At 42.2% G+C, this 23,171-nt stretch overlaps 1 protein-coding gene across 1 annotated transcript in view; it reads left to right on the top strand.

Moving 5' to 3' along the window:
• mvb12bb (multivesicular body subunit 12Bb) overlaps positions 1 to 20,822 on the top strand; it is a 75,096-nt gene extending 54,274 nt beyond the window's left edge. The window contains exons 8-10 of the mRNA XM_079827431.1: positions 14,699 to 14,757; positions 15,180 to 15,239; positions 19,846 to 20,822. Coding sequence (XP_079683557.1) covers positions 14,699 to 14,757; positions 15,180 to 15,239; positions 19,846 to 19,902 — 176 coding nt within the window. The 3' untranslated portion in view covers positions 19,903 to 20,822. The remainder of the gene's footprint in view (positions 1 to 14,698; positions 14,758 to 15,179; positions 15,240 to 19,845) is intronic.
• Positions 20,823 to 23,171: the final 2,349 nt, after the last annotated feature.

The raw sequence follows: 23,171 nt of genomic DNA on the forward strand, positions 1-23,171 counted from the left end.
GTACTTTTTAAAGTTTGAAGCCTCAGGCCATGTTTGTTGTAAAAGCATGGACAACAACAACCTGAATGTTTATTCAAAATGTGTTACACTGAAGAAAGAAGCTCAAATTGGTATGAAACGACATGAGTACGTGAGTATGTAATGACAGCAAAAAGTCTTACAACAAAAGAATAGCTTATGTTGTTGTACTTCTTACCTACATTTCATTTGTTTTTAGTTTTTCTGTTCTGCAAGTTCTGGCACCATGTTGCTCTAAAGGGAAATATTGATTCTGCTCACTTTAATCTTTTCTGCATGAGTATGATGCACAATAATACAAAGTCAAGATGGAAAATGAATAAAAGAAGAAAATCCGACAAAAAGAGGAGGAATGGCAAGGGCCACGACAGAGTCATTAAAAGGTGCTGAAAATAGCAGCGAGCCATCATCTGTTCTCATAGCACGGGTCAGGAGCGCTGACACTTCCAAAACTCCTCCTGTCAGGGCAGGGGGCCATTTGTATTCTCTCTCATTAGGCAATTTGACTAATGACCAGGCTGGGCCTTGGAGGGGCTTGGGCAGACCTCCTCGCCCAGGCTCTGGCTTCACTAGGCAGCAGCCTCTATTGGAATGGCACAGATGGCAAACCCGGGCGACAAAATAAACGACAATATGTCTCTAAGATGTCTTCAGGCGGCAGGCACAATTTTTCTTTAAAAGCAAGAAGGTTAGCTGCTGGAAGACAGTCTGTGTGATGAGAGAGCTTTTGGGATATCCATAGGGTTTAAGCGTCCCATCTTACCCCTGATCCTTCTACTTATCCCGTGTATCATTCATTGTGTCTAATCTGCTGCTCACACCCACTGGGGAACCCTCCCTTCCTATCAACTTCTCCAGTTTTCACATCCACTTGCACTATTGTCCTTTATGCATGACCTGCTGCTGCAGTGACTCAGACCGCAGTCGGCTGTTGCTCTCCTGTGGTTTGGCTGGATGTTGTCAGTGTGAGCTGTGGGTGTGTGGAGATTAAATGCGTGTTATGGAGTGAAAAGGTAAAGTTATGGGAAGGACTGAATAGTTGTATGGAAAGAGCATTAATTACTTATTGCCTGAATATAGGAAAAATAATGATTTTAAGTCTTACACCTTTACAACATAGAATACAAATTATACATAGTTCCTCACTCAGGATACACAACACAAATATACATATATAAATATTGTTATATAATAATAATAGTAACATTTTAAAATGTTTAAATATAACAGTACATGACAAGGGAAAGTCTATATTAATGTAATTAATCTACTACTAATACTAATAATAAAATGTGTGTTGTTTCTTGTTGTTAATATATAATTATAATAATATAAATTCATCTTATTAAACATTTTTAAAATATTTATAATTGAAAAATAAATGCACAAATTATACAATTTTATAAGCTTTTATATTTATCACTATTTATTTTATATATTTTTATCAATCTGAATGAGCTTTATCATTCACCATCTATCTATCTATCTATCTATCTATCTATCTATCTATCTATCTATCTATCTATCTATCTATCTATCTATCTATCTATCTATCTATCTATCTATCTATCTATCTATCTATCTATCTATCTATCTATCTATCTATCTCTGTCTGTCTGTCTGTCTGTCTGTCTGTCTGTCTATCATCTATCTATCTATCTATCTATCTATCTATCTATCTATCTATCTATCTATCTATCTATCTATCTATCTATCTATCTATCTATCTATCTATCTATCTATCTATCTATCTATCTATCTATCTATCTATCTATCTATCTATCTATGTATCTATCTATCTATATTTTATTTTGACCAACGTTAACTGTGAGTATTATTCATATATATATATATATACAAGTCCTGTTTTACTGTAACTTCAGCAGCTCCAGGCACGTGAACAAAAGTGCTGATCTCATTGGTCGGCCAGGTTTTAACACGCCGCATCAAAATAAAAAACGAACCCGCGGCGTTTTCTTTTAATTGACGCTTTTACGCCTGCCGTTTTGCACGTCGGTGTGCACACTCACATTGGCGCCCTTTGTTTAGTCATGAGGCGTTAAACGTTGGTGATAAACGCGCGCGAAAATCGTCCCGGTGTGAACAGGCCTTAAACCTGTCCACCTTAGTTTCATCTGCAGTACCAAACAACCCTAAGAATGAGACAGGGGTATTAAGTAGGACAGCATTATCTGACTCCTTGATCCCTGACAAATTTAGCCAGAGATGTCTCTCTATCTCCACTATAGCAGCCATCGACCGGCCAATAGTGCGGCTCACCTGCTTGGTGGCACGGAGAGCTAGATCTGTGGCCAAACGCAGTTCTGCCTAAAGCCCCTGGTATACTTCACTTACCGCGCCCGGACGCGTCACGCGCGCAGCCCTGTCCGCGCGTCTTTCAAAGTATACTACACAACGGATGCGCACGGATGATCGTGTTCGACACATGCGCAGTAAACAGGTGTCTATGCTCTACCAGACATCGGATGGCAGCACTGAGTCCTGTCATCAGCGGGACATTCACTGGGCATGATCGGAGAAGAACTGTAGTGCATCCACCATTGCAACATAGTTTGGAAGAAACACTGAAGAATCAAACATTCTCTCTTTTTTGTTCAAGCGTGTTGTTTTTAAACCGGTCTTTACACACTCTTCTTCGACGGCTGAACACTGTGTATATGCTAGTGCGTATTGCCACCTAGTGGACTCTTCTGTACTGCTGGCACATGCGCTGTTGCATGCGGACCGTCCGCGCGGTCTCGAAATTTGGGCTGCGCGCGAACGGGGTGCGCGGGCGGCCGCGAGCCTTCCGAATGACGAAAATTACGCCATGCGGATGGTGCACGAACGTGGACGGCCGAAGTATACCCGGGCTTTTAGGATATAAACACTCCACCTGATTCAGGTCTTTGAAACCTACATAGTGTGCAGAGTTCCACCAGTCTGCCCAGCTTCCTCATATGCTCTGCCCACTAACCTCGATGTCCTCTGACATGGTTTACATGGCAAAACGGGAGCCTTCGGGGATGAGGATGTCCCTGGAGAAAGGTAATTTGTTAAATTCCTTTCCACCCAAGACCCATAATCCTGCTCGCTCAGATTCGAATAACTCGAAGCCAAATGGACCATGCGGGCAGAGTATGGATGTCTCCATAAACCTGACACCTCAGTGGACAGGTCTGGGAGAAGGGGAAGGCTCACCGGAGCTGCACACTTATGACTCCTCAGATATCGTTCATCTAAGGCATTGTTTACACCTGGATGTATTTTGGTCGAACGATCACAAGTGGACGACGCTAAATACAGGTGTAAACTTGGTCTAAAACATTTTGAGCTTGTCCACTTTCAACCACCAGAGCTATTCGAAAACACATTAGACTGGAATGCTTTCATAGTGTAGATGCTCATGTGGTTGAATGTGTTCAAACAGCCACAAAAACCTACTACTCTCCACCTACTGACTTAATGCGTAAACATTTAAACCTTGTTGGCTGTAGACCCAAGTTTGGTTTGAAGACGCAATGTTCTCTCACCATTCCTGATTTCTAACACACACTCACAGCGTTCGGCGTGGTCTTGTGGCCGTCAAAGCAGAAACAAAAGCTGATGCTCTCTGTATGTTTTTCAGTTGTCTTCGGACACATTCATATGTTAATTGCGCAAGCTTATTTTGTATAAGAAATCAGGACAGAAGTCGTTTAAAGTGGACAAAAGAGAAACGGATTTAAACACCAGGTGTAAATGGGAATATGTCTCTTTGTGATCCGATCGACCAAAATGCAACTTAATACCAGGTGTAAACAGAGCCTAAACAACCTTCCACAGTCTTGCACTTCGAGCCAGACAAGTTTAAACCCAGTCTGGCTGTAGCATGAGTCATAATTTTCACCAGCTCATCGTATTCAGCGGTCAAGTCATAAGTGTAAATTTTTTGAAAATGAACATGAAAGCTAAATGAATTAGCTTTCCATTGATGTATGGTTTGTTAGGATATGAAAACGTCTCGGGTTATGACTATAACCCTTGTTCCCCGAGAAGGGGAACGAGACACTGCGTCATCGTGACGACACTTTGGGGAACGCCCCTCGCGTAAAGCGTCTGAAGAAACTGTAAAATCAGCCCAATCCAATTGGTGTTGCGTGATGACGTCGTATGTGACGGCATACCCGGAAGATACAAAGAGACGTCTGAACGAAACAGAGATAGCGTTCTTTGCGATGAAGCGAGCGCTCTGATGATTGGGTGGAGACGAGACGCAGTGTCTCGTTCCCCTTCTCGGGGAACAAGGGTTATAGTCATAACCCGAGACGTTCCCCTTCGAGGGAACTCGAACTGCGTCATCGTGACGACACTTTGGGGAACGAGTACCAACTATCCCGCACCAATCATACCCACCCCAGTGTGAAGCTGGAACCAGGCACAACTAGGGGGCGAGCACTCTCGCGCCAGGCGTCTCAGGGAGATGCAGACTATAAAAACGAATGAAGGTGTGAGGAGTGGCCCACCCAGCTGCCTCGCAGATGTCTAGCATAGAGGCCCCAGAAAGGAGGGCTACTGAGGAGGCCATGCTCCTGGTAGAATGGGCCCTCACGGCTAAGGGTGAAGGCAGGTTGCGCACCCGATAAGCCATGGCTATAGCCTGGACAATCCAGTTACTAATCGTCTGCTTTGACGCAGACAGCCCTTTCTTGGGTGAACCAAAACACACCAACAGCTGGTCTGACTTTCTCCACTGAGCAGACTTCTCCAGATAAATCCTCAATGCCCGCACGGGGCAGAGGAGGTGAAGTCTGCTCTCTTCCGCCGTCACGTGAGGTGGAGGATGGAATGCCTGGAGAACCACTGACCTTGCCCTGTTTAGATGGCACCTTGGGCACGTAGCCCTGGCTGGGATGCAAGATGGCTTTAACCATGCCAGGGGCAAACTCCAGGCAAGTCGGCGTGATAGCCAAGGCCTGGAGGTCCCCCACTCTCCTCAGAGAAGTGATAGCAAGGAAAAAAGCCACCTTGAAGGTCAGTATTCTCGCCTCAGCCGACTCCGGCGGCTCAAAGGGGGCCTCAGCCAAACCCTCGAGCACCACCGCCAGGTCCCAGGTTGGGACCCTGGAATGAGCCACAGGCCTCATCCTCCGAACCCCACGGAGGAATCGTACAACCAGATAGTGCCTTCCCAACGGCCCATCACTTAGAGGTGCGTGGAAAGCCCAAATGGCAGCCACATACGCCTTAAGTGTGGACGGGGAAAGACCGGCGGAGAAGCGGTCTTGACGGAACTCCAGCACTGAAGCCACCGGGCAGATAACTGGGTTCACCTCCCGCTCTCTACGCCAAGTGGAAAATATTCCACTTCAGGCTGTACAACCTCCTGCTGGAAGGAGCTCTGGAGCTGAGTAGGGTCTCTACGACACCCGCCGACAGGCCCTCTACTAGGTACTGGGCCCCCTCAAGGGCCAGACCCAGAGACCCCACACCTCTGGCCGGGGGTAGGCTTAAATCGTGCCCTCGGCCTGAGATAGCAGGTCCCTCCTCAGAGAGACCTGCCATGGGGGACCGTCCCGCAGGTAGATGATGTCGGAGAACCATACTAAAGTGGGCCACCGGGGTGCTACTAAGAGAAGGCTGATGCCCTCCCGGCGGACACGCTCCAGTACTCCCGGGAGCAGAGTGATCGGGGGAAAAGCGTACAGACGAAGCCTCGGCCACATCTGTGCCATGGCATCCAGCCCCAGCAGGGCCGGATGAGTGAGGGAGAACCACAGCGGGCAGTGGGACATCTCTTGAGACGCGAATAGATCCACTTCCACCGGGCCCAACCGCTCGCACATAGCCACAGTCGCCATTCCCCGGGCCTCAGCCCCTGCCTCGACAGGATGTCTGCTCCCTAGTTTTGGTCCCCGGGGATGTACATCGCCCTGAGGGATGACAACCTCCCCTGGGACCACAGGAGAACCTGATGCGCCAGTCTGCAAAGAGGGCGCGACCTCAGGCCCCCCTGGTGGTTTAGATACGATACTGCCGACATATTGTCGGATCGTATCAGGACATGGTGGCCGCGGAGGTCCGGGAGAAAGCTCCTCAGAGCTTTGTAGACCACCAGCATTTCCAGGCAGTTGATGTGCCAGGAAAATGCCGGGTCTCCCACAGACCTCTGAAAAAGCGGCCTTCCATGACCGTGTCCCAACCAGTGAGGGATGCGTCTGTTGAAACGGTTTCCCGACAACATGATGCTCCCAGCACCGGCCCCCGGGACAGGAACCAAGGTCTCTTCCATATGACGAGGGAACAAAGGCATCTGCGCGTTACCCTGATCATACAGAATTAATTTCCCCTCAAGGAAAGCCCCCTGGTTCACTTCCGCATCAGGACATGGTGGCCGCGGAGGTCCGGGAGGAAGCTCCTCAGAGCTTCGTAGACCGCCAGCATTTCCTGGCAGTAGATGTGCCAGGAAGAATGCCGGGTCTCCCACAGACCTCTGAAAAAGCGGCCTTCCATGACCGTGTCCCAACCAGTGAGGGATGCGTTGGTTGAAACGGTTTCCCGGCAACATGATGCTCCCAGCACTGGCCCCCGGGACAGGAACCAAGGTCTCTTCCATATGACGAGGGAACGAAGGCATCTGCGCGTTACCCTGATCATACAGAATGGTCTTCCCCTCAAGGAAAACCTCCCTGGTTCCCAGCCACCACTGTAGGGGTCTCGTGCAGCAGGCCAAGAGAAATTCTGTTGGACGCAGCTGCCGCAAGTCCCAGCAGTCCTAAACTGCTGTACAGTGATGCCCGAATGGAGGAACCTGATAATGATACGCTTCGCCCCCGAAAGCGAACCTCAGGAATCCCCCGTGACACAGAAGGATGGAACATGGAAGTATGTGTCCTCTTTAGATCCACCGTGACAGAGCAGTCCTCAGACTGGATCTGAACCACGACACTCAAGCATCTTGAATCTGAATCTCCTCGGAGAACGATCCAAGTACCTCCGATCTAAAGTTGGACGCAACTGGCCATCCTTCTTAGGAACTATGAAGTACCGGCTGTAGGACCCGGACTCCCTGACTGGCGGAGGAATACGTTCAAAGCCTCCTTAACCGACAGGGAGTGTACTTCCTGTTCCATTACCCGCACCTGCTCTGGGCCGACCACAATTCAGACCACCCCGTTAGACTTCGGGGGAGGGAACTGAACTGCGGCCTGTAACCCGTTCTACAGTACGCAGGGCCCATGCAGATATATTCGGAGGCATAACCATGCGCCGAGATAATCTGCTAAGGGAACCAGCCTCTCGAGGCCGGCCTCGGGTGTCAACCGAGCCTCCTCCCCGACCCCCTGAAGCGGCTAACCGGCAGGGCGAAATCGAGGAAGATTTTCGGTGTGCGTACGCGTTTGCTGGACCGCCGCAGGTCTTGCTAGAGGCGGCTGGTGCAGCGCGCGTGCGCTGAGAAACGATGTGGCCCGAAACGTACTAGACGGCGGGAGCACAACATCGATTCCCAAAAGCTCCTCAGGGGAGGCGACCTCGATCGCTCCTACCCGGGAGAGGGGGCCGGCCAGCAGGGGCCTCATCTAAGGGAGCAGCTCGACAGGGCCGCAACCTCCAATCTTAGATGGATATCCAGACAAGTCAAACACGCTTGGGCGACAGACTGATTAAATATCTAACTTAACAAAGTCAGATAACATGACACTCAATTCCTCAGAATTAAATGTCATCATAATCACCCAACCGTGCAACCTGGTCCGAATGATAGGCTGAGTAAAAAATACATCTAACTCCTATAGTCAGATAATATTTTAATTTAATTCCTCGGAATTAAATGCAGCCATAGTAAGGTGAAAGCGAATACTGTTCGATTATATTATATACGGCTCGAAAATCACACGTTGCCTCAGCAACGCGGCTCAAGCAGTTATAATACAATTGGCCTTCCTCCCTCGAGAAGAAAGCCAAACAGTATCACATTTCACAAATACGGTGAACATGGTCTGAATAATAGGCTGAATATCTAACTCCTCAAAGTCAGATCATATTTCATTTAATTCCTCAGAATAAAACGCAGCCACAATTATCAGACAATACTGCTTAATTGTATTATATACGGCTCGTAAACCACACGTTGCCTCAGCAACGCGGTTCAAGCCGTTATAATACAACTGGCTTTCATCCCTCGAGAAAAAAGCCAAACGGGCGCGAGGCTGAAACACCCGAAGGCGCACGGCAGTACGCGTCGAGATATTTCTGAATGAAAACAGCCCGCCCCCTCAGGAGCTGACTGCATGCCTCGCACCCACAGTATCCCTTCTCACCGTGTCACGTTGTATCACTCTAATAACAGACCCAAACCTGCGCGCCGCCTCGGAAACTCGAGGTTGAATCTGCATTAGGAAAGGCGAGCCTCGATACGGAGCCCATCTAATTCCTCAGAATCAGACAGCTCACGCATCGGGTCCTCCACCCCGGGGGAAGAAGCCGCAGCGCGGGCTTCCACGCGGGGAAGGAGAACAATGGAGCTGTCACCGGGAAGGAGAAGATGCATAAGCACTTCTCAAGTTCCCCTGACAGACCCATCTGCGAGTCCATGATAGATCAACCGTGCTGCCTCAACAGCACGGGACCGGCCATGGAATTCGCGAGCCCTGTATGCTTGTGAAACAACGTTGGTAGATAACAACACCAAATACTCTCAGACTGGTAACACAGAGCGCTAACGCTGAAGAGCAAAAAAGCTATCTCTGTTTCGTTCAGACGTCTCTTTGTATCTTCCGGGTATGCCGTCACATACGACGTCATCACGCAACACCAATCGGATTGGGCTGATTTTACAGTTTCTTCAGACGCTTTACGCGAGGGGCGTTCCCCAAAGTGTCGTCACGATGACGCAGTTCGAGTTCCCTCGAAGGGGAACTATTTGAAAATCTGGAATCTGAGGGTGCAAAAAAATCTAAATATTGAGAAAATCGCCTTTAAAGTTGTCCAAATGAAGTCCTTAGCAAAGTATATTACTACTAATAATAAATGTTTTATATATTTACGGTAGGAAATGTACAAAATATCTTCATGGAACATCTTCACTTAATATCCTATAGATTTTTGGCATAAAAGAAAAATCAATAATTTTCACCCTTACAATGTATTGTTAGCTATTGCCACAAATATACCTGTGCGACTAATGACTGGTTTTGTGGTCCAGGGTCACATATATTAAATATATCCATTTCTACTGACACCACATCTATTATATCAGAATCTGCAGAAGAAACCACTGATAGGGCTTCCGCTTTTGGCACGAAGACAATGGAGCCGGCGGGAGAGGTGAGGGGAACTCCCTCACTCTCCTCTACCAGCTCCATCTGAGATTCCCACGACTCTAGCCTGTGTGCTACCTCTGCAAACGTGGAGCTCAGCGGCTTGGCGTGGCTTTTTCTCAGTGAGAAATCATTGTAATGAATTCATCCCGCACCCTCGAGGGCTGAACATTCATTCACTCCCAGTCAAATAACGCACAGCTCGCGACCCTCGCCAGGCTTTAAGAGACACATTCACGGAGGAATACACGCTTGAATTGTCTTCTGGCCATTATTGTGCTTACCTTCGATCCTTTCTTCACACACTGCTATCTTCAACACTCAAGGAAGCGACTTCCTGAAGACAAAGAAGCTGATGACGTGTTCTCAGGTGCCCTTCTTATACCCTACGGCATCGCACTGCATCAGCCTTTGTACAGCATGTTTCAACACATGCCTCAGACACCTTGGTTCAGTGTAGCATCACTCCACTCCCCATCAGACTTCATATTTTACCATATTGAAATTGAAATGAAAATGAACTTGGTCTTTCCTTTGACCTGTTTACAAAGTGTCTGTTTTGGTCTCTGTACCCTACAGAATTCAAACTCACAGAATTTCTCTTTTGCACACTCCCCTCCTCTGGGGAAGAAATTATTTTTTGTTTCATGAACTGTGCTGTACTGGCTGACCGAGTCCTCCATCTGTCAGTCTTTTAGCATTAGCTTACGTATAAATCTGATGTGTGTGCGTGTCGGTGTGGCGAGCGTGGCTGGCGGAAGTCCTGTGTGACAGTGCATCCAACAATGGAAGTGTGAAGGATTAGAGCTCATAGAAGCATGTAAGGGAAGTCTTCTCTGCCTGCAGCAACCATCCGTCAGGGTTCGGGGGCTGTGGGGATGACAATGCCGAAATTTTTCACAACACCTGACACTGCTATTAATAAGGCAATGATCCTCATAGCCACACTCATACTCACTTCAGCACACCCTCATCATTCACTCACTCTAACCGATCCCAGTGCTGAACTCACTAATCTAATCAGCAATTAATGACACGATGGTACCTGTGTACCAGGTGTAATCACACGTCAAGTATTGGCAGACAGAAAATCCCTATTGTAGTATTTGTTTTGAATAAACAGATATCATGCAACATTGAACTGCACATCTGTGTCCATCAACCTTGTAAAGATCAATGAGCTCTGTTCTACCTGCACAAGGTGTTTTGGTCACAGTGTGGTCCTGTAGCTCAGCTAGTAGAGAAATGTGCTTGTAATGGGGCAAATCCAAGGTCATGGGTTTGATTCCTGTTGTACTTACTGGGAATTGGCTAGATGGGCCCCAAAAAAATCGTTATAGATCATAATCTTGATAAAAACACTGCATTTATAGGGGTATATTTCCTGAACACTGGCGTTTTGGTGCTTTTGTACCTACAGACATTTCAAGCTGCTTCCATAATCTCAGTTATGCTCTTCCAGAGGAGTGTATATATCAGGCTGCCTGTGGTCTAACCTATTTGAGTAGAATCTGCCAGGCACCATTCTTTACCTTTACGACTTCAGTCCAGGCAGCAGCAGTCTGGACAAACATTACCTTAATACTCCTCCTCCCCAACATGACCCCAAACTCACATCCATTTTTCTTTCCTCACAATCGCCCCCAAATCTTACCATCAGGCCATGAGCGTGTGCATAAAGCGTGTGCTTGTGTGTATTAGTATGGGCCCAGTATGAATGGCGGGCGGATACTAAGCCCGACTCGATTGAAAACGCAATGCTTGAACAATAAAAGGGAATGCAGCGGCCTTCGAGTCCCCCCTTCATCCATCCAACGCATTCCCGATTCATCAAAGCCTTCCTAGCAACTATACGTTGATTCAAATGCAATCCCTGCCTGCCTTGCTCTCTCCCTCCACGCTGTTGTTCAGTGAAGCTTTAGCACATGTTTATTCACTTGTTTTTATGGACCGAAACAAGTCGTTATCATCCTCCTTTCAATTACCCGAGCCCTGCTGGTAAAATGACCTCTTGAAGCTCTTTGTTGTTCAATAGTCCATTCTAGAGCCGAGTGATACATTCCCCTAGGCCTGTCTAATGGCCGTAAAGGTAGTATCCAAAACGGTGTTAAAATATATATCCATACGGAAGCCCGAAGGAGCTATTCGAGTAGGTCGTTGATAGCTATGGTGAAGTAGTTTAACCTTGTATATCATTCTCTTGATTTTAGAGCTTGTATAATAATTCAGAATGAGCAAGGCCCTCCTTTAGCTTTAAAGGTTTTATGTTTCTTAGGGTGAGCCATATGGTTGGCATTAAAAAAGTACCATGGCACAACCCTGGGTGTTTTGGGCATGATACCATGGTAAGTACCATGTAATGTGAATGATATGCAGAATGAAGAAAATATTTTAAAATTCTAGTTTAAAACAGTAAAAACTGTAAAAAGTAGATTTCTCAGATATCTACACGTGTTTGTCGTTTTTTACCATTTTCAAAAAAGTTGGAAATGTCATGTGGTGTAACAAAGTAAAAGTTTTTTTTCCCCCAGCTAAAGTGTGTGTGATTCAGTTAGTTTGTGTGTGTGTATGGGTGTGTTTGTGGGTGGTTGCTCACAAAGATGGCAATATCAGAAATCTTATTCCGAAAGTTTAGGGATAGATTTAGTGTTAGGGTATAAAATATACAGTTTGCACTGTATAAAACTCATTGTGTCAATGGAAAGTCCCCATAAAACATGAAAACCAAACATAGGTCCTAATGTTTTTGACATTATGTTTTTTTATTTTGTGGTTTATTGTATGTTGAGCCACGTTTCCACCACGGGAACTTTCCCCAGGAACTAGGGACTTTGGGGTGGTACTTGGTGTGTTTCGACCGCAGGAACCGGGGTCTAAATAAAGATCCGGGTAAAAATGTTCCCCTCAAAACGGCCCTGCTCGCGAAGTAGTACTTTTTCAAAGTTCAGGAACTTTTGTGGGTGGGACTTGGGCGCTAAACATGCTGATTTTGAGTTCACGCAGCATTTTATTTCGTGCAGTAAGAGTTGTTTACTATTCGAATCAACAATGGAGTTTAAAAAATACGGCCGATGGACCGACGACGAGGTTCAGGCTTTATTAAGCTTTTATGCGGAGAACAAAATCCAGTGGGCTCTGGAAAGTCACGTGCAGTCCTAAGTCACAAACTAATCTTCACGTTACTTTAGACCGCGATGGAAACGCAGACAGCAGCAGGTCATGGGGGAAAAAGAGTTCCTGGGATAAATTGTTCTGGGTAATTTCGGTGGAAACGGGGCTTTGGTTGCTTCACATGACTTTGTGGAAAAACTTTTTGCCCATGATTTTGCCCATGATGCCCATCATAGAAGAGGGGTATTTAAGATATAAGTAATTTTATGTACGAACTGCATTTTATTTTATTTTCGAATAAATTAATACAAAAAAGCATCACTTAATTAAATACAAATAGTAGGCTACGTGAATTATGCAGTACCAACCTTTGCCAGGGTGGACTGAGCTCATGATTGGGGGACTTTGTCACCATTTATAACATGTTCACCTTTTCCCCAAGACATCTTATATGTGTTCAGATATTCATTAAGAATAATGGACATGTTGTGGAAGAGTTGAGGACAAAGAAGCATTCAGCTTTTGCCAAGGTAATGAAACCGTATGACAGTTTAAGGTATTCCTTCTGCCTTTAGCAGCAAATGTTACAGTGTCGACCTCCAGGTAACTTATGAGATGAAGTCCTCTGGTTTCCTCCTTCCATTCCAGCAGATCCCATGTGCTGTTGTAAATATATAGCGCTGCTGTTAGATGCCATACTCAATATGTTTTCCATGAGCAAACTTGGGCACTTTCCGATTTTTTTTTTGAGGGGACGGACATTTTTCTTCAGTTCAGTCAATGGGAGCTATTGTGCGCTCGTGTCACCCTGTGTTAATTTGGGCTCTAATGTATTTGATAAACAAAGGGGCGCTCTTTAGCCTGACAGTCGTGACACCCTGATTCTTGCGTGGGCGCCGTGTGGCGCAGGGTTACGCCGTTAATAACCCACTGGCAGCCATCAAAGGCGCTTTAACCATGATCATTATGATAAAGGGCATACACTTAATTACAGGCCTGCTTAATTATAGCTCTGTTGAAGCTCGTTTGTTTGGTAGAATGCTAATTATACCACCGCACTCTTGGCAAGTCCTCTTTCAATCCACCTCTCTCTTTCTTTCTCGCTCTCGCTTTCTCTCCGAGAGCCGAACACTCTGGCTCATTTTCATGCAAATTGATATCCGGCGAATGTTTTGTCTCTCTCTTTCCCCTTTTTCTTTCGACGTGTGCGAGTGGGGCTTTGTTTTTGGAGTCGAACGTCTCCCTGACAAGACAGGATCAGGAATAATCAAGAGTAATTAACAGGGAAAGAGGGAGGAGAGCGAGTGGTGGTGGTGGGGGGGGGCACTCAAATACAGTGGAGGATAAAAAAGGCTTTCATCTCGCTTTGTCTGAGCGAGTTTCCGAGGGGATTCGGGAACTTTCAGTCTCCTACTATTTGCGACCATTAGATTAAGTCAAATGCATTTTCAGAACATAGAGAACAGAACCCAATATTGAAAGTGTTTGTTTGGAATATTACTGGTTTTTATTATTATCATTATTAGTATTTGGTATTTTATTATACTGCTCTCTGATTGGTCCATCCAATCATGTCAATTATTTTTGTACAATGAACGTTAAAATGTGTATTTCACCGGCAAACAATTTCCTGAACTGTACTAGCTTCATGTCTCTCTTTCATGTCTCCACAATCTTGTTCATCTGTGATGAAATAATTGTTTCAAAGGTTTCATCCCTACTGAGAAAAAAAAAAAAGCTGTTTGGCTGGTCTTCCAGCCTGGTCATATCTGGTTTAGCAGGCTGGTTTGGTAAGGCTGGTCTTAGCTGGTCAGGCTGGGAGACCAGCTTGATACAGGGGTGGGCACTTCCAGTCCTGGAGGGCCACTGTCCTGCAGAGTTTAGCTCCAACCCCGATCAAACTCACCTGCCTGTAGCCTTCTAGTAATCCTGAAGACATTGATTGGCTGGTTCAGGTGTGTTTGATAAGGGTTGGAGCTAAACTCTGCAGGACAGTGGCCCTCCAGGACTGGAAGTGCCCATCTCTGAGCTTGACCATCTTAAATCTGCTAAGACCAGCCAACCAGCTTAGGCTGGTTCCTGCAGGGATGTCCAGTTATTTATGTTTTGTAATAAGTTGCCGTTATGCAATCGTTTTTAATACATAAACCTCTTGAAGATGATACAAAACCACTCTACTTCACGGTGGAGTCCTAATCATCCTGTTGGAGTTGGTTTTGCAGTAATAAACACTTCATTATCACTTAATATATATTGTTCTCTCTTTCCAGCTATGGATGATATACCCTTTATGATCACCAAAAAATCTACCTCCACAACCAGAGAAGAAGTAAGTTCTTTAAAAGGAAAATAATGAAGAATAATCATAATAAATAGTTACATTTTTCAAACAAGTTTCCTAAACACTTCATTGGTTGGACAAACAGATAGGTGCAGCCCCATTGATTGAGCTAGTCTTGTTGGGCTGATCCTGATGTCTGTCGCTGTGCTACTTATGCTACCAAACTCATCCCACTCAGATGCAGTGCTACTGTAATGGATCTGCAGCTGATGAATGCACACAGACAGACAGAGCTGGCTGACAGAGGGCCATTTGGCCCCTGTCACAAGAGCTCTGTTCTTATTGTTAGAGAGAGAATGAGGATTAAAGATCTTAATCATGCTTACTTAACCATGAGCAGTGCACCACCATAATGTTTCCTCTGACTGTTTTCATATGTCATTGTTTTTGTTTTTGTTTTGTTTTTCCAGATAGAGCCAGTCCATTTCTTGAACATTGCCATCAAATCACCACGAGAGATTGAGGAGGAAGTAAGTTCAAATATGCTCAGGTAGACTGCGGTGCTCAGATAGTTCAGCTAACATATATATATACATATGCGCACATTGTTTTATGTAGTTTTACATTTGTGTTGTACCCCTTTTTTGGATGTTCTCTCAGTCTTTTGATGAAATTAATCAGCTGACAATATACTGCTAACTAAGCAGACAATGTTTTGACTATACATTGATATTTAGCAATATTATTGGGATTATTAATACAATTATTATTATTAATTATAATAATACAGTTTAGGTAATTTTCCTATTGATTTCTTCTTCAGTATGTGGTGCAAGTCAGCTCCAAAAAATAAATATAATTAGTTATGTTTATAATTAGGGTAATGTTAATAATTATCTATCTTAATAGAGAAGGCAGCTACAATGAAGTGACAATGAAGTTTATTATTATTATTATTTTTATTTTTTATTATTATTATTATTAACAATAATACAAATAATAATACATTTTAGGTCATTTTCCTATGGATTTCTTCTTCGCTATGTGGTGTAAGTCAGCTCCAAAAAAAAAGATAATTAATTATGTTAATAATTAGGGTAATGTTAATAATTATCTATCTTAATAGAGTAGCAGCTGCAATTAAGTGACAATGAAGTTTATTATTATTATTATTATTATTAATTATTATTATTGTTGTTGTTGTTGTTGTAATTTTTTTGTATTATAAATATTATCAGTAATTATTATTATTATATTTTTTAATGAAAATGTGCTGGTCATTTTCCTATTGATTTCCTATGTTGATGTGGTGCAAGTGTGCTCCAAAAATTGCATGACAATTTTGAAAGTGTAGGCAGCTGCAATGAAGTGACAAAAAAGTATTATTAATATTATTATTATTGTAAAAAAAAAAAAAAAATTAATAATAGTAACAGCAATAATGCAATATAGGTGGGAATTTTTGTTAAAAACAAACCAAAAAATGAACTTGGTGATACGCAAGACTGATAATGGCTTTCATTTCATTACAAGTCATTACAGAATATCTAGAATAAATTATGTGAAAACAACAGGATTTTGTTTTAAAATGGCAGTTTCTCTTTGTTTAGTTATACATATTTACTATCACATTGACCCCCCTCCCCATCAACACTTTTCATGGCGCATCTCTCCTCGAAGCAGGCTGTGATTAGAAGCAGCAGACCCAGCACGAGGGGAGGGGGGATTCATTAATTACAGCCTAACGCAGGCTCCGCAGATGAAGTAAAGCAGAGATAGTGTAACAGCACTGGGTTTAGTGAGGTGGGCGACAGCACAAGATTAATGGAGAAGCGAGGGCTGACGGCGACGGAGACGGAGCGCTGCCCTGATAATTAGAATCAGTGTGAGAGCATCCACAGCTATTGTTCTTCAGCCGCATCTTCGACCTGGAACGCGGTTTCCCTGCCACCCTGTCAAAATTGCAAGCCGGGATGCTCCTGCTCCGAATCAGTCACTGTTGGTCATATATTGCTTGTGTATGACCCTGTGACATTAAAAAAAAAAAAGGAAATAAATTATTATTATTATTATTTTATTAATTTCAAATGTTTTTTTTTTTTAGTTTTATGTTCATTATTTTATGTTATATTGTATAAACATTTGTGTGTGTGTGTGTGTGTGTGTGTGTGTGTGTGTGTGTGTGTGTGTGTGTGTGTGTGTGTGTGTGTGTGTGTGTGTGTGTGTGTGTGTGTGTGTGTGTGTGTGTGTGTGTGTGTGTGTGTGTGTGTATACAGTATATATATGCACACACCTACACACACAAATGTATAATATAACATTTTTAGCAAAACTAAAAAAAGAAATGATATATATAATTTCTTTTTTATACAGTGATACATATTGATATGTATGTATGAATATGTATTAAAATATTATAATAAAAAAAATATAAAAATATATATATACATATATATATAATGCATAAAATAATGTGCATAAAACGTTATAAACTAACTAAACTAAAAAAAGAGTGTATATACATACACATACACACACATATATATTTATATATATATATATATATATATATATATATATATATATATATATATATATATATATATATATATACACATATATATTGATATGTATGTATGAATATATGTGTGGTGTGTATGTGCATATATAGGCTACACACACACACACACACGTATATTCATACATACATATCAATATATACATGAATAAATGTATAAATGTGTTTGTGTATGTGTGTGTGTGTGTGTGTGTGTGTGTGTGTGTGTGTGTGTGTGTGTGTGTGTGTGTGTGTGTGTGTGTGTGTGTGTGTGTGTGTGTGTGTGTGTGTGTGTGTGTGTGTGTGTGTGTGTGTGTGTGTGTGTGTGTGTGTGTGTGTGTGTGTGTGTGTGTGTGTGTACATTTAATGTGATTTTTCTATTGATTTCTTCTTCAGTATGTGGTGTAAGTGAGCTCAAAAAAAGAAAGAATTATGTTAATAATTGTGTTTATAGAGTACGCAGCTTCAATGAAGTGACAAAAAAGTTGTATTATTTGTATTTTTTATTTTATTTTATAGCTCTGTGTATGTACTTACCTATTACTAAATAATATTTACAGCCTTAGTTTTACAGTCATTTTCCCCATGTACATAATACTTATTATAGTAATTGCAATAACTGAGTAATAACTAGGTACTAACCCCCTAAACCCAACCTTAACCCATGTAGTTACCTTATATTAACCAGTTCATTCTTCAGTACACTTTAAGTACACATATTATTTTGTAGTGCTATTTGTGATCACAAATTGTAATTGTTATTACTGTAGTAATTATTTTACATGGATTCTGTAATGTAAAATGTTAGAAAAATTGTAGTTTTAAGTGAGCATATAATATAATTCAGTTGCATTTATAGGCCAGGAGCTGAATACATATTTCCAGTAGGAATCTGCACGTATTCCTTCATTAGTCTCCGGATGATAACTTCTCTGCTCGGGGCCTTGATGCACATCGTAATTGACTGATTGCTAATTCTATTAAAAACACATTCATTAAAAAGAGGCATTTTGTGACATTAAACATATGCACATGTAATTGCGGAAAAGCGTCGTAATCACAATCGGGTCCGTCGATAAGACCGCTCCCTAACAAGCATCACTTGAGCCATTTTTTTGTTGAAGATGTTGGTTCCAGCAATTACGCATTCTTTTCATTTCCCAAATGATTTGCAAAACTCGTAGAGATTATAATTGCTTTTAGCCACGCATATCTAATTTGTGTCTTTTTAAGTGTTAATTAGTTAGTGATTTGAGCTGACGTCTTTATGTAGTTTGCACAGCTGAAAAATGTTATTGAAGGGAGGCTAATGATTCAGGGTGTGTGTGTGTGTATATGTGTGTGCGTGTTTTCAGCTACCTAGAATATATGATAAAACATGGACTATAAAGATGCACAATATGTGATCTTTAAACCAGACCTATAACATGCTATAATGTGTGTGTGACTGTACATATGGTCATGTGAGGGAGAAAGAGACTGAGAGGACACCCAGAGAGCAGACGGGGAGATATTTAAATGAAGGGGGAATTAATGAAGACAACATGTCACATATTTTCACCTGCTCTGAGCAGGAACAGGAAATGAAGATCTGCTCATCTCGGAGGCTGCCGCCCATGTTCCGCATGTCACTGTCCTGTCACGGGCTTGTGTAAAAATGGCAGGCAGTGATACATGCACTCTGTGATAACAGCCCATTCCTTTCCATCCATCATTTATACATGCGCGCGCGCACACACACACACACACACATACTTGCTTATTTATTACTTAGGTGTTGTGTGTGACTTTTTATTATAACTAAGCGGCGTGTGACATGTTGGTGGAACTTGCAGTTTTGCTTCAGGTAGATGAAAAGGAGAGAAAGAGAGATTTCTGAACAGAAGAACAATGTTGTTGCGTGATCCTCCAGCATCACCTAGTGCTGCGACTCTGAATAACATCTTACAAGGGCATTATTTTCCATTTTTTTTTAAGTAAAAGCATTAAATTATGCCTTTATTTGATGTTTTTTGTTGGTAGCACTTTATTTTACAGTGCCTTGTTACATATGACATGTACTTACCATAGTAATAACAGTAAATTATGCATAATTACATACAATTTACCCTCAACCAAACCCTAATCCTACCATAACCCTATTGTAAGTGCATGTAGTTAATTCATATCACTCAGTACTTAAATATATAATCACACTGTAACAATGACACCGTGAAATAAGGTTTTAGATGTGATTAATATAGCATACTTTTATATAGTGTAATTCCCAATTTTCATTAGTTTGCCTTCGTGATTCAGTGGCTGTGTTTTTGGTCACGTACACAAGGGGGCGCCATTTAGCAGCATTTACTGGGTAAAGACAAATTTGATCTGTAAGAGGGGGCAATACCAGTAAAAAGTGTTACAGTTGATATTAGATGGAATTATGCAATGGTGACTTTTATGCTTCATTCAGTCTAGAAAAGGAATAAACAGTACAATGCAACACGCACACAATATCGTTATCATTGTAGATAGCATGGTCAACATTGCTTTTGAATTGCCAAAGTCATATCTCTTTTTTTCTGTTTGTTTTACAGTACAACTATTGTTTCAACACTGAAAACAGCGCTGCAGCCTTCCCATGGACCCAGTGACTCTAGAGAGTGAAGATTCACCAGTAACACTGATAATAAGGAATCAAACAGCTTAGTGAGCCCACATTATGTCACTCAACAATCCAAAGATCAGGGTTTATACACACCTAGGGGCCGTTTTCTCTACACCATTTTCAACTAAAAACGGACAACTTTTAATGTGGTTTGGCCATTAATTTACACGACAGCTGCATTTGGGGGGCCAAGTGCAAGTTATTGATATCATTTATCATCTCAAAAACACGAATTTGAAAACGGTGACGTCTTGCGCATGTGTATTACATGTTCAGTCTATAGGCACCTAGTGTTTCTTTACAAAACGGCATCGGCATATACTGGCCTGGCAGCGTAATACAGCGTTTTTAGTCGTTTTCGCGGATCCGTGTGAATGGGGATAGTTTTGACAACGTTGTCTGTACGCAAAAGAAAAACTTTTCTTTTTTGTGTTCCTGGTCTTATTGTGAATCATTCAGTTTTATTTGCAGAAAACTTCTCTCCATCCCTGGGCCGTGCCATATAAAGACTTTACATGATCAACTTTTTTTTTCCTGATTTTAAATAATACAGTATACTGTTTCAAATTAAAGGGGCTGCAAACTTGAATTTTTTTTCTTTTAAAGGAGAGTAAGTCAAATTGGACACGAATACACTCTAAAAAAAAAACTGCATGCAAGTTATGTTGACTTAACTTAAGTTGCATTGAAAACTCATTTTAAAAAGTATTTGCATTTGTACTTTGCACCTCAACATACTCATCGAGACATAATTTAAGATGTGTTTTTCTTTTCTTTTTTTTCTTAATGTTTATATATTAAATATTCAGTTAAAAGAGACAACTAACCACACACTTATGAGCCTTCATCCTAGAATTTGTTTTCTGTCTCATTAACTTGAGGTACATTTGAAATATAGTAGTTTGCAATAACAGTCATCTAAAAAATGTCTTCTTTTTTTTAATGGAACAGCTCAACAAGTACAATGACATCTCTTGGCACCACATTACAGCCCATCAACCTCCATTAATCCCAGAGAGCCCCGCCTTTGTGTTTAATTTTACAGAAAAAAATCATGTTAATGACTTTGATCTCTCCCAGACGCTTTTTTCTTATTTGTGACCACAGATGCATTTTTTGCTGTCTTTGTTCCTGTCAGTCTTGCTCTTTTCCCCAGGCAAACTAATAGGGGTTCCTAGAGTGTGTGGGCGACGGAGTCACTGGTGTGTTGATGATTTTAGTAACACACTGTAGGAGACACACAGGCGGTGCACCAGAGCACAGGTTCTGTCTCACTGGCCCGTTTAGACATCATGAGCTGCTGAGACAGGACGGTCTCACAGCTGTCCTTCCCGTCAACTCACTTCACACTCCTTTGAGCAGGTAGAACATTTAGTTTCCCAGTTAACTCATCCACTAACTAAGACATGTCAGGTAAGTACACTCTAAAAAAAAAAGGTTCTATATGGCACCAAAAATGGTTCTTGGCGCGTAATCATAGGGGAACGTTTTTTAGTGCTATATAGCACCAATTTTGGTGCTTCAGTGGTTCTTCAGCGGTTCTTCAGAGGTTCTTCACCGGTTCTTTGACTAAGGTGTTATATAGCACCTCTGAAGAACCGCTGAAGAACCACTGAAGCACCAAAATTGGTGCTATATAGCACTAAAAAAGGTTCCCCTATGATTACGCGCCAAGAACCATTTTTGGTGCCATATAGAACCTTTTTTTTTTTAGAGTGTACTGTACATCTGGAGCAGTGTTCTCAAGCTTTTGGACTCGAAGACCCCACTGTTTGACATAAAGGACCTTAATATTAATAGAAGTATCCGCAAAATGTTTTTTTATATAAAATGTATATAAAGTGGGTCAATGAAACTGAAAGACTAGTCCATTCGCAGAGGATTCACAACTATATATTCACTGCACCTGGTGGTCAATCTTCACTGATTCTACAAAGAGCAGAAGTGTGAAGCTTGAATTAGTAGAGCAATAGCACAGCTGCACATAAAATATTGCAATTCACACAACATATCAGAGGACAAATTGTTGGTGCATGTCTCGCTGTCACATCTGTGACCAGGGGCCTACCATGAAGCCAGTTTAGGTTGTGTTTCAGTTTAGTTAGTGCCAACCCTGAGTTTTAGGCACCATGAAAGTGGCTCTGCTTTTAGCTGTGTTCATAGCCATAACTGTGTTATGCTGCGTCCCAAATCGCCGACTTAAAAGTACATGCTCTTTTTGTAAAGAAAAAGTACATTTGAGTGTGTAACAAAAGAGCAGACAAGCTTTGGGACACACTATTAGGCTATGTCATACAATTGTGTCTAACGGTTCAGCTCTGTCGCATCCTGACATGCATTCCTGCTACCATAAACTGGCCTATCCTGTTTTCCATTTAATTTCCTACCATATCGGAGAGAAATGCAGTAGTGGGTCCTTCATGTGGAGAACTCTCCTCAAATTAATGCATAAGGATGCATTTAAAAGTTAATGGCCAAACGGATCTTTATACCATTTGTATATCATATTGTTGTCGCAGATGAAATATAACATTAAATAAATATTTTTAATCAGGTTAAACTGATTAGGTCTTTTAGTCACTCAAATCTTTATCTTAACCTCTCAACATCAGTCACGCATGTCCGCCATGTTTTGTAGTCCAACACTTTTTTTTCTAATTTGTAGTTCTGTAGTTCCTCCTCCAAAGCGCAATGGGTTGTGGGCAATATTAGGCTTTATAGTGTGAACGGATCTACACTCCGAAAATTTACTGGAAATATTAGACCATCTGGAGACTTTTGACATACTCTTTTGTCTTTTCAACATATTATGCTTTAGGACACACTTATTCTAATATCACATACTATTTAGGATGTATAGTATGGACATTGGGACGCAGGTTAAGAGATCTCAAACCGAAATTGGACCAATGAGCTGTGAGCAAAGTGACACACGTGTGATGCTCTAAAGCCACTGCCCCAGTTTCTCTTGCTCCAAATTAAAGGTCACTACAGATTTTTAAAGACAAAATCGTCTGGCTATAGCAATGATTTATTATAAATATATACAGTATATTTTATATTTATATAATTGTCCATTACACATGAGCAATTAGTTTAATTAGTTTTTGTATTAAGCATTTGTTATATATTACAACCCCAAATCAGAAAAAGTTGGGACAGTATGGAAAACGCAAAAAAAAAAAAAAAAGAAGTGATTTCTAAATTTACTTTGACTTTTATTTCATTGCAGACAATATGAACAAAAAATATTTC

Source organism: Gobio gobio, assembly GCF_949357685.1.
Source record: "Gobio gobio genome assembly, chromosome: 10".
Lineage (NCBI taxonomy): Eukaryota > Metazoa > Chordata > Actinopteri > Cypriniformes > Gobionidae > Gobio > Gobio gobio.